This window comes from Meleagris gallopavo, chromosome 4 (assembly GCF_905368555.1).
Source record: "Meleagris gallopavo chromosome 4, MGAL_WU_HG_1.1, whole genome shotgun sequence".
NCBI lineage: Eukaryota > Metazoa > Chordata > Aves > Galliformes > Phasianidae > Meleagris > Meleagris gallopavo.
In genome coordinates, this window is record NC_139407.1 from 41,149,857 (window position 1) to 41,161,133 (window position 11,277).

The following is an 11,277-nucleotide window of genomic DNA, read 5'->3' on the forward strand; positions in this document are numbered from 1 at the left end:
CCTTCCACCGCCAAATAAGCAGTGATAAATGAGTAGCCTTACCAGAACCTAAAACACTGACCTGTTGGATTCCTCAGCAGCTCAAGTGAACAAAGCTGAATTTGCCTTATAACAATGCCAGAAAAACATCTATTCATCTATTCCTAGTGGTAGAAAATTTATTTGTATTGCAGAATGTCACTTCTCAAGCCTCGCCTAAGATCTTAAGTATACACCTCTCTGGTTTCCTGCTTTTTCTTGTCCAAGCAGACCTATAAATTCTGTCTAAGCTCTACTATAGTATATAGTGTTCTTACCATGAAGCTAATAGGCAGAGGTAGTGACAGTATATGTTTTGTTATCTTGGCTCCTCCCCTTGATGCCCACAGTCTCATCTGCAGGTTATGAAAATGCTGAAGTCCAAGTATAATCATGTGCTAGTGTGTTAGCACTTGTATGTATTTGAAGGTCAGATTAAGATCAGCAGAATTCTTTCTGCTTTGTTCTAGGCTAAGCTGTGTTGGCATGTTTGTTCTGGGAGTGCTCCTTGAGCATACACATCCCCACCCTTCAGTGCTTAGAGCTCAGAGAAGTGTAAACCAGGTCTGTGCGACAACTGGTTCCTCTCCGCTGCTAGGTATGTGTGAAATGGCCACCTCTTCAGGACTGTGCCTGGCTGCCTTATGTTATCACTCAGAACTGACTGACTTGAGCTGTTATCCTCAAACACTGCATGAAGGTATTTCTTAATTTTGCCCTGCTTTTTCTCTATATTCTCTGGGCAAGCAGTGCGCTTGACTTTACACTGTTACAAATTGTCATGTCCTTTGCAGCTCTTGAAAACCTAAGTATCATTTATTTACACTGAAGTTACGGAAACTTGAGAACTTGATGTGTTTACAAGCCACTTAAATAAGCATAGGTGTGTCCTCTACCTCAGAAATCCTGTGCTTGCTGAATATGCACAGCTGTGTGCAGTCTCGAGTCTGCCTTGCACATTAGTATCTACTAGTTCTTGTCAATCATGAAAAAAAGGGAAAAGAGTATTGAGCAGGAGTCAGTAGAAAGGTGAAATAAAAATGCAGGCTTTGTGTTGACAAAGGGTATGGTCCAGAGATAGAAAAGATGCAGAAAATTTGATAGTACTGCTCTATTGGAATAATACTCTCCATAAGCTGTTAATTATTGTGCTTCATTATCCTCAATGCAGTCTTTTCCAGAGGTTACAGAGCAACAGAGTAGTAAAACACAGGGGAAAGTTCGTCTCAGAGTATTTTAGTGTGACTGCACTGAGGGTCAACTTATCAGTGCTGAAGCATATGGTGCAGCATGGAACTAATTTGCTCTTCCCACAGCTGTGAAATGGGAATAAAACAGGCCCTGAGCCTTTCTGCTGTAAACGAGCATGGTTCTACTTCCTATTTTGGTATCTTAACACCAAGAATTAGGACTAACTTCTGTCAGACTGTTGCTGAAAGTGAACTGAACTCAGTGCTGTGGCTACGTGCTGAGCATCTGGCTGGATGAGCCCTGCAGAGGGCTCCTGAGGGAGAGACCTCTGTATTTGTGACACACAGGTGCACCAGTGCTGGTGCATCAAGCAGCAGGGCCTGCTGTCATGGCCAGAGAAACATACTGAGCAAATCCTCTCCAGAGAAGTGGTAGCTAAGTCACTGGAAAATGTGAACTTTTAAATCATGTTAAAAGAATACCTGAAACATTTATTGGGACTTTTAAAAACAATTTCTTACTTTAATATAATAGAAAAGGTCTTGTTATTATTTGTTAAAATTAATATACCATCACATAAACTCCCTTTTTAAGAAGCGATATTTCATGTGATTCCAAAGGGTCCTTACTGAGCACTGTTTTCACAATAAGAGAAATATCTCCACAGCAGCAACATCCCATCTGCTTTTGGGATATTGCCCCACATCTTTCCTGAATCTTGGGTTTCAGCCCGGGCCGTAATGCAGTCTCCTGATGCTGCACACCGTGCTTCCAGCAGCAGCACTGCGTCTGTCTCCGCTTTCACTTTCACTTCTCCTTCCGGCCCCGGCCGGCCTCACCTCGCGGTTTTCGTGCTCGAGGGCCCGGTGGCTCCACGCTGGAGGAGCTAAAGCCTGCCGAGGTAAGTGCGTGTCTTTCTTCCCTTATCGGTAATAAACGAGGGTGTCAGAGGGCGAAGCTAAAGCTCTGCTCTGGAGTTTGGCGATTTCGTGGCTTGTGGCTTTCTCCTAATTTGCAAAGTTGGTGCCATTGCTGTTTGCTGAATGAGAACGTGCCTCGGTGCTTGTGCCCAGCGATGGGGTCCCAGCTGGCCGAGAGAGTTCTGCTGTAAAACAAGCAATAGTGAGGGAGCAGGAGTGTCCATCTCTGCGAGATGCTGGAGGGTCCCTGCTACAGTTCTGCATTTTTAAAGATCCTTGCTGGTATCACTGAGAAATCCTGTTCTGTCTTTTTTTTCCTTAACTGCTATTATGTAACTTTGCCTTTTAAATCTGATGATATTTACTTCTCTAGGTTCCCAATGAAAGCATAAAACATTTCAAGCTGTCTCCAGACTTTCTTCAATGAAAATAGCCAAGCACAAGAAGGCAGCCCTGTTGGCCTTGTTACAGGTCAGGCAAAGAGCAGTGTTGGGGTTTGCATAGTGAATGCATTTCTTCTTCTTTCGAACTTAGTGATGAAATGAGAACAATTAGGGAGCAATCTCATCTTCCTCAGATGCGGGGATGGGCCACTGTGTTCAGTACCTGCCTGCAAGACTGCCAGGTTGGGTTGTTTGCTGTCACTTCCCCTCTCCTGTTTGCTCACAGGTGAGCGGTGAGCCAGTCTGAACTGCAAGAGGCAGGGCAGGTCCACATGCAGTGCCTAGCAAGAAAATTAACTTTTATTAAGACTTATTTTAAACAGTATTTTGCAGTCCTTTGAACACAGCTTTGTAATGCTTTCAGTCCTTTTTTCCCTTGTCTCCTTGTTCCCACTTGATTTTACTGAAGGTCTTTTGCTATGGTTGATCCCAAGAAAGCACTCACAAGGTCCCCCTCTGGCCAGTGTAATGCTGGAGCAGTTCTAACATGCTCCCCCTGCACAGGCAGGTCCCCTGTGAGGCTGAACGTTACTCAGCTTGACTTGCTGAAGCCTCGTTGGGCTGCAGGTTGCAGCAACATTTCATTGGAGTGTTTTGTTACAGTACTGAAAACTCTTCTCTTTAAAACATCTGTTCAGAAAGCTTTTTCTCTGTTGCTTCAAAAAGCCTTTTCTGTACAAATGTGTTGGTTTAATTTCATTTCGTTGTTTGCAGTTTGCCATGGAGTTTGAGCTCAAGGCTAGATTGTGTTAATGAATGAGTGGTAACTTTCAAGAATAGATAAATGTGACCTGCAGAACCAAGGGCTCATCCTCAGAGTTTGTCTTTGTAGAGGCTGTTGTGGAATTCCCAAGGTCTAATGAGGTTAAAATCCAATTCTGTAATCTGTCTTGTAGCAGGCACAGTTTTTCTCCACCTGGGAGCCCATCATACTGAGACTTGAACTGAGGATGGTGGGTAGGTTCTCCACTCTGATGGCAGAAGGCCGTAGGAATATGTATATATGAGGACTGCAAAGACACTTATCACTTTAGAGGGAATAATAGAAGTATTTTGGTATTTTTTACTTTTAAGAAAAAATGCAGCAGAACCTAAACTTACTGCTATCTGTGAAAGCAAGGAAAAACATGCTGGGAAGCACACCTGAATTATTTCCTCTTCCTTTGTTGGAGATAATTCAGATGAAAATGATACAGAAGTCACTTGATCAGTAGAAATGCTGTTTAATTGGACAAGCTCTGACTGAGCAGGATAGTCACACCATTCTGAGTTCTTACAGGTCTGTTCAGGTCAGAATTTGTGTGGAATAAGTTTTCACTTTCAGTAAAGCTGTATTACAAGATAGATAGATGAATTTAGGTCTTAAACTGAAATTGAATTAGGCCTAAATTGAAACTGCATAAAATATGAAGAAGTTTGTGATTCATCAGAAATGTAACATAGTGCCTAAACAGGCAGTACGATTGAAGATCAGTGCACTGGTGAACAGATTTTGATATGGTAATGGAAGTACTTAAGATATTGAGGAATATGTTAATTCTTAAAGTTTCCTGGGAAAAAAAATGTGATTCCGTGAGAAAGAGTATGTTTTTATGAAAGCATTTGAATAAACGCCTTGAATCTACGAAGAGCATTTTCTCTACATCTTGGTTCTTCTCCCTTTCCTTCCTAGCTAAGTGAGGTATAAGGTCGGTATAGATTCATTTTGTCTGCTCATACGCCTTTCTATAGTCTAGTATTCCTTCTTTTATTTTATCTGCAACTGAAGTAAGACAAGCAAAAGCCTAAGTAAGGTGAAAAGATGGTTCGAATTTTGTGTGGCTGGCTTGTGAAACAAGAACAGGCAAGAATTGTAAAATAAAGAAGTGGTATTTATATTACGCATTCTTACTGCATGTATCTTCAAATATTTTAAGCACAGTTAAAGTTCAGGGCATAGGTGATTAACACTGAGGGGGCTGTGTACAATTTGTCATATTTATTTGTCATTTATTATTATTTATACGCATACTAAAGCAACGCAAAATTAATTTGAAAAGGGAGAATTGTTGGAAATTTGTGTTAGTTATAGACAAATTGTTAGTAGCTCTTTAAACATAATTATTTTCAGTGAAGAGTGGTTATTACACATACCTTTTCTACCAAAATGGATAGTACATCATGGTGAAAAAATGGTGTTTGCTCAAACTGTATGAATTTTTTGTGCCTGTCTTGCTTAAGCCTTCAGCTTAAGGTATAAGGTATGAGCTGTATCAAATGATTCTGATTTGTTAACATGTGTTCATTTTGCCTTTGCAGATAAAACTATGGGATGTTCTATTCTTTGCTGGAACAGCTTATCTTTCAGACTGGTATCTGTTTGCTTACTATGTGCATCAGTTGGAAAGCAATGTCAGATTAGAAATACAATGGCAGATTGTAGTCACCTAAAGTTGACACAAATTCCTTCTGATCTTCCAAATAACATAACAGGTTTGGACATTTCCCATAATCAGCTAAAAAAGCTAGTTCCTGAAAATCTGACCCAGTACAGCAATCTGATTTACTTAAATGCGGGATACAACATCATCTCTAAACTGCAACCAGAATTGTGCAAAAATTTGCCCCTGTTGCAAATTTTGAAGCTAGAACACAATCAATTGCATGAACTCCCTGATGGAGTGTTTGCTACCTGCAGCAACCTGACTGAGCTCAATCTAGGATACAACATCATAGAAGTAAAAAATGATCCTTTTAAAACCCTGGAGGTAAGCTCTAGAAATGCACCTTTTCTGGTAAATAAAGTACATGGGGAATTTATTGTATGTGTATACAAAGCCTATTTGCATTTGAAAATACCCAGCATATGATCTTTACTGATTTTCCAAAGAAAAGGTTTAGTGTCTTATTGTGTCAAAATACACTGCAGCCTCAGCTGTCCTGAGAGTCAATGCTCTCCATCCCTTTTTCTCTGCTGCATCTTGTCAAAGCATCTCTCCACACAGGATTTATGCTGATGAAATATGGCGTGGTCAGGAATCTGAGTTGCATGAGTCTAATGATAGTTGCTAGTCTAAATCCTCAAGGTCAGGCTGTAAACATTCAGGTTGTAAAGATCAATGTTTAGGCTAAATGTACTGTCTCCCAGAGCTTTGAGGATTGGAAAAATAAAAAGGCTTTTAGTTGCCTTTGTTTCTCCTGGTAGGTTGGGTGTGGTTAAGTATTATCTGTAGCATATTTGTGGGCAAAAGTCATGTAAAAGGGAGGGTCTGAGGAGAAAAGAAAGTGAGTATGCATTTTTGGATAGGTCCGAACATTTGTTTTACCCTCGGTATTCCAATTACATAAAATGTGCTTGCTAACTTTCAACTATATACAAAGCAGTGTAGGGAGCAGAACTGAAGTTGTGGACCTCTCTTTTCCACTGCCTTGTTGATGGAGCTTGGAGCATACAGAAAGCTTCTTCCTTCAGGAGTGGAAAAGCTGCCATTCTTTATGACAAATTTATTTTAATTGTAGTATTGCAACCAATATCTAGTACAATATTTCAGAATGTTCTTTTTAATTACATAAAAAGGTTTTTTATACTTTTATTTACATCTTCTCTACAGAATTTGAATATTTTGGATCTATCTCATAATCACTTGAAGTCAGCAAATTTAGGATTGCAGCAACAGCTGAAGAACCTTCGTGAGCTTGTGTTGTATAGCAATCAAATCACTGAGTTAAAAAAAGAAGACTTAAAATTTCTTAGCAACACTTCATTGAATAGTCTTGATTTGTCATCAAACCCCCTGAAAGAGGTAGGAAGCATTTCAGTAGAAATTCAGCTGGTGTAAGTATAAAATGGAACTATCCTGATTTAACATATGATTGTATGGCTTCTGTTTTATGATTATATTTTGAATCTATCAAGATCAAACCTGCAACTATTCTATTGTATATAGGATTACTCCTGGTCTTCAGACGTAATACAAAATTATTTTCCTTCCACTGAATAAGAGCTGGTCTCATGTAGACCAGAGACCTCAAGCAAGAGCTAGATCAAGTACGTCTGTGAACCCTCACCAAGTGTATTTTATACAGGGTTCTTTTTAGAACTGATGATGAACAGCTGAAAAAATCTAAGCTGGGAAAAATTGTAATATGCAAAACCAGTTAAACAATATAGGTCTCCCTAGTTATCAGAGAGAAACATTATATATGCAAGTAGAGTACTCCAGAGAAATAATCTTTGCAGAAAAATATATCCACTTCTTTGTTGTGCATGCTTGTTTTTTAAGTGTGTTGGCTCTGCCACCTACCTTGTTGTCAGTTTTGTTCTCTCTCAGTGTTAAAATACAAACCTTTAAAGATGATGGTAAGTGTTGCATTTCTAAACTTGCATGAATAGTGATATATTTTTTTTTCATCAGTTGATTAATCTGTATAAACTTTTACATTGTAATTGCAAGAATATTTTGAGTTGGCATAAGTTTGTACAATAGTTAAGAGAGGCAATTCCTCTTTCTCTGTTCCCATTGCTGCTTCACTCCTCCTTCTTGCTGGTACAAACTTTAGTGAGGAGATGGACTAGATCACCTGGGGAAACTACAGTTTTGTTGGCATGGTTAGCTTATGACCAGGGTAGTTCCCTATCTTGTTCACTGTATGGCTGCACGTATAGCCATACTGGCACAAGGGTACAGCAGATGACTATGTAGATGTAATTGCAAAGGTTACCCTATGTCAGTTTAACTTGCTCTGATTTTACCAGTCTGATATCTGGAAAGCAACCATATGCATTTAAACCACATTGATAAATGGAGTATTTCATCATTCAGCTGATATCTGAAACCAAGATGAGGGGCCAGCACTGAAATGGTGACTTCTGATTTATGTCATGAAAGTGAGCGTGTAGTATTGTGTTTCATGAATATAGATTGTGCTCATGCAGAAAAACTGTTTCTTTGTTAACTTTTTTTTTTACAGTGTATCCCAATAAAATAATAATTAAAGAAAGTTATATGGAAAGATTATCTCGACTACTAAAATACTTACAGTGAAATATTTTCAGTTGAATGCAAAATGGTAACAAACTCTCATCTCACTAAGAAACATTTTATCTTATTCTAAAGGAGTATCACTCAAAATTATGATGATCATATTACAAATTTTAGAACATGAGATACTACTTCAAGAAGTCTGTCTACAATCAGATGTGGAAAAAGTGTGCAGGAGTTCCAGTTTGCCTGATGTTCTGATTTGAATAACCTTCCCAAATTTGGGCTTTAAGTTCAACTTTCTTACATAACTCTCTTGTTTAGGTCAAAATTTCTTTTTCCTTTCCTTGTAGTTTCACACAGGATGTTTACAAGCAATTGGAAATCTGTTTGGCCTTATTCTGAACAATGTTGAACTTGGTGAAAATTGCACAAAGAAACTTTGTACGGAATTATCAAACTCAGCGATTCAGAACCTCTCACTGAGCCATGTGAAGCTTTCACACATTAATAGGTTAACTCTCCAGGGTCTGCAAGGAACAAACCTCACAATTTTAAACCTTTCAAAAAATTCTCTCTCTGTGATAGAGGATGACTCATTTCAATGGCTGTCAAATTTAGAGTACTTGAACTTGGAGGATAATAACATCTTTAAAGTGTCTTCACGTTTATTTTATGGATTGTCCAGCATTAAACATCTGAATCTGATAAACGCACTTAGTGGGAAAATTGAAGATTTTTCCTTCCAATGGTTATACCGCCTGGAGTACCTTATAATGGATCATAACAATTTTCCACAAATCACAACTAACATGTTCACAGGTCTGAAAAACCTGAAATACCTAAGTCTTTATAACTGCAATATAAACTTACAAAGAATAACTAATAAAACATTTGTATCACTTGCTAATTCTAGCTTGCAAGTTCTCAATCTCACAAAAACAAGGATCTCTACAGTAGAAAGTGGGGCATTTTCCTTCTTGGGACAACTGAAAATTCTTGATCTTGGTCTCAATGAAATTAATCAAGAGCTCACTGGTCATGAGTTTGAAGGTCTCAATAATATAGAATATATTTATCTTTCTTACAACAGAAATGTGACTTTGCGAAGTGAATCTTTTATTTTTGTTCCAAGTCTTAGCAAACTGATGCTAAGGAAGGTAGGTTGCAATAATCTGGCAATTTCTCCTTCACCTTTTCATCCACTACGGAATCTTACTGTCCTGGACATCAGCAATAACAACATAGCAAACATAAAGGAAGACTTGTTCGATGGACTTTACAAACTTGATATTCTGGATTTGCAGCACAATAATTTAGCTCGACTTTGGAAACAAGCAAATCCAGGAGGTCCAGTTCTTTTTTTAAAAGACCTTCCCAACTTGCGTGTTCTTAATTTAAAATCAAATGGATTTGATGAGATTCCCGTTCATGTTTTCAAGGGTTTGCAGCAGTTAAAAAACTTGGATTTAGGATCAAATAATTTGAATTTGCTGCCAGCAACCTTATTTGATAACCAAAACTCTCTAAATACGTTGAACCTTCAGAAAAATCTAATAACGTCAGTTGAAGAAGATGTGTTTGGTCCAGCTTTCAAGAGCCTGAGAAAACTAGAGATGGATTCCAATCCATTTGATTGCACCTGTGAAAGCATTGCTTGGTTTGCTAGTTGGCTAAATGTCACTCAAGTGTATATACCCGGATTGCAGTCTCAGTACATCTGCAACACCCCACCTAAATATCACAGTACTCTGGTGTTGCATTTTGACACCGCAGCCTGCAAAGATAGCGCTCCATTTAAGCTTCTGTTTGTGATCACTACCACTGTTGTGATGCAATTCATTTTCATCGTTCTTCTCATCCATTTTGAAGGGTGGAGAATAGCTTTCTACTGGAATATTTCTATAAATCGAATACTTGGCTTTAAAGAGCTTGACAGACTGCGGGAAGTGTTTGATTATGATGCCTATGTTATTCATGCAAGAAAGGACACAAATTGGGTATTGACGAACTTCACCTCTCTGGAAGAAAATGAGCAATTTCAAGTTAAGTTTTGTCTAGAAGAACGAGACTTTGAAGCAGGAATATCTGAATTTGAAGCTATAATTAACAGCATAAGAAAGAGCAGGAAGATTATTTTTATTGTGACTGAACATCTCTTACAGGATCCATGGTGCAGGAAGTGAGTAAAATATAAAATACTGTATGTAAGGGGAAAATTTCTTAACAGATTTTTAACAAGGTAATCTTTTTTTGCTATTTAAATTAATTAAAAATGCAATGCAAATTCTCCTTTCATATATCCTACCTTTGGAACAGTTACAAATTTAATAAACTTAATTGCTCTACATGTAAACTAGTAGATATTTGAACACTTCTGTATGTATATCTTTTTTTTTTTTTTTCTTTTCAAAAAATCCAACAGTTACCTTTGCAGATTGCTGTTCTTAAAATTATGTGTTTGAAACAGGACAGTCATTGGTGTGATCACTGGCATCCATTTTTATATACCTTTAAGCAACTCTTTTCACTGCTCTTCAGCAATGAATTTGAAGGAACCTTGCTATTTATGGCTATGTCAAGACAGTAGACTTAGGTTATATTTTAAGAGTATGCTTTATCCTTTATTTAAAATGTAACTAATTTGATGTAAGTAATGAGAGTTTTATATCATAAAACGTACATTAAGACTTCACTTTGAATTTAGACCCTGATTTTACAGCATGCTATTATGTGCAAAGGTCTATCTGTCATTTGTTCCCAAGCCTGAACTTAAAATTTTGTCTTACTTTTCCCAGGTTTAAGGTGCATCATGCTTTACAGCAAGCTATTGAACAAAGTCGAGACTCCATCATACTGATCTTTCTTCATAATATACAAGATTACAAGTTGAATCATGCACTTTGCTTGAGAAGAGGAATGTTCAGATCTCGCTGCATCTTGAACTGGCCAGTCCAGAAGGAAAGAATCAACGCATTTCGTCAGCAATTAATGATGGCACTTAAATCTAATAGTAAAGTGCGCTGAATTCTGTTTTCTGATGTTAGAAAACTAGCAGGTCTTCAGTAAAAACTGGAAAAAAAAAATTGTCTGAAAGTTGATAATTTGTATTTACTTGTCTAAGTTCATGTACTTGCTGATATTGTAGTTCACCTGCACTGAAGTAATTGCATTTGATAGTCATTTCAGTATGTGCATCAACAATGTGAGAAATTCTGGAAAGTGGTGAGAATGACTGAAGTCCTTGAAAAAAGTATCTGATGTAATGCAGAAAAGCCATGGACTCTACATTAACAGGATATATAGAAGAGGATGCAATAATAAAATTTCAAATCCTGCCTAGGAAGCAGAATGGACACTACAACTTGTTTTTAAATTTCAAAAGAAAATAAATAGAAAACAAACCTGACTTTTTTTTTTCTATATTAAGCACAATGGCATGGAAATAATTTCTATAGTTGAAGCCTTTGAAAATGGATAAATCCGGTGGAATTCTTTAGTGTAATTTGTTATACACTCATTTAGTATTCTCTTCATTAAAATACTTTACAGAAAATTGGGGTAGTTAGCAATTGCATAGCACTAAGGTTCAAACGTATAAGCTAGTACCTTGATCTGGAGAGAGCTGAGAACCAGCAAAGCATGCTCCAAAGTTATGTTTATTGTGTTTGACGCTCATCGTGATTCTATGGAGCATTCGAGCACAATTTATTGTAAAGTGGACAGTCATTTGAATATTCCTAT

At 37.7% G+C, this 11,277-nt stretch overlaps 1 protein-coding gene across 1 annotated transcript; it reads left to right on the top strand.

Annotated features, from left to right (window-relative positions):
• Positions 1 to 567: 567 nt before the first annotated feature.
• On the top strand, positions 568 to 10,942 carry TLR3 (toll like receptor 3). The gene is made up of 6 exons (XM_085223024.1): positions 568 to 718; positions 1,939 to 2,110; positions 4,871 to 5,319; positions 6,163 to 6,354; positions 7,887 to 9,715; positions 10,332 to 10,942. The coding sequence occupies exons 2-6, from the start codon at positions 1,963 to 1,965 to the stop codon at positions 10,558 to 10,560; spliced, it is 2,847 nt and encodes a 948-aa protein (XP_085079150.1). The 5' UTR covers positions 568 to 718; positions 1,939 to 1,962; the 3' UTR covers positions 10,561 to 10,942.
• Positions 10,943 to 11,277: the final 335 nt, after the last annotated feature.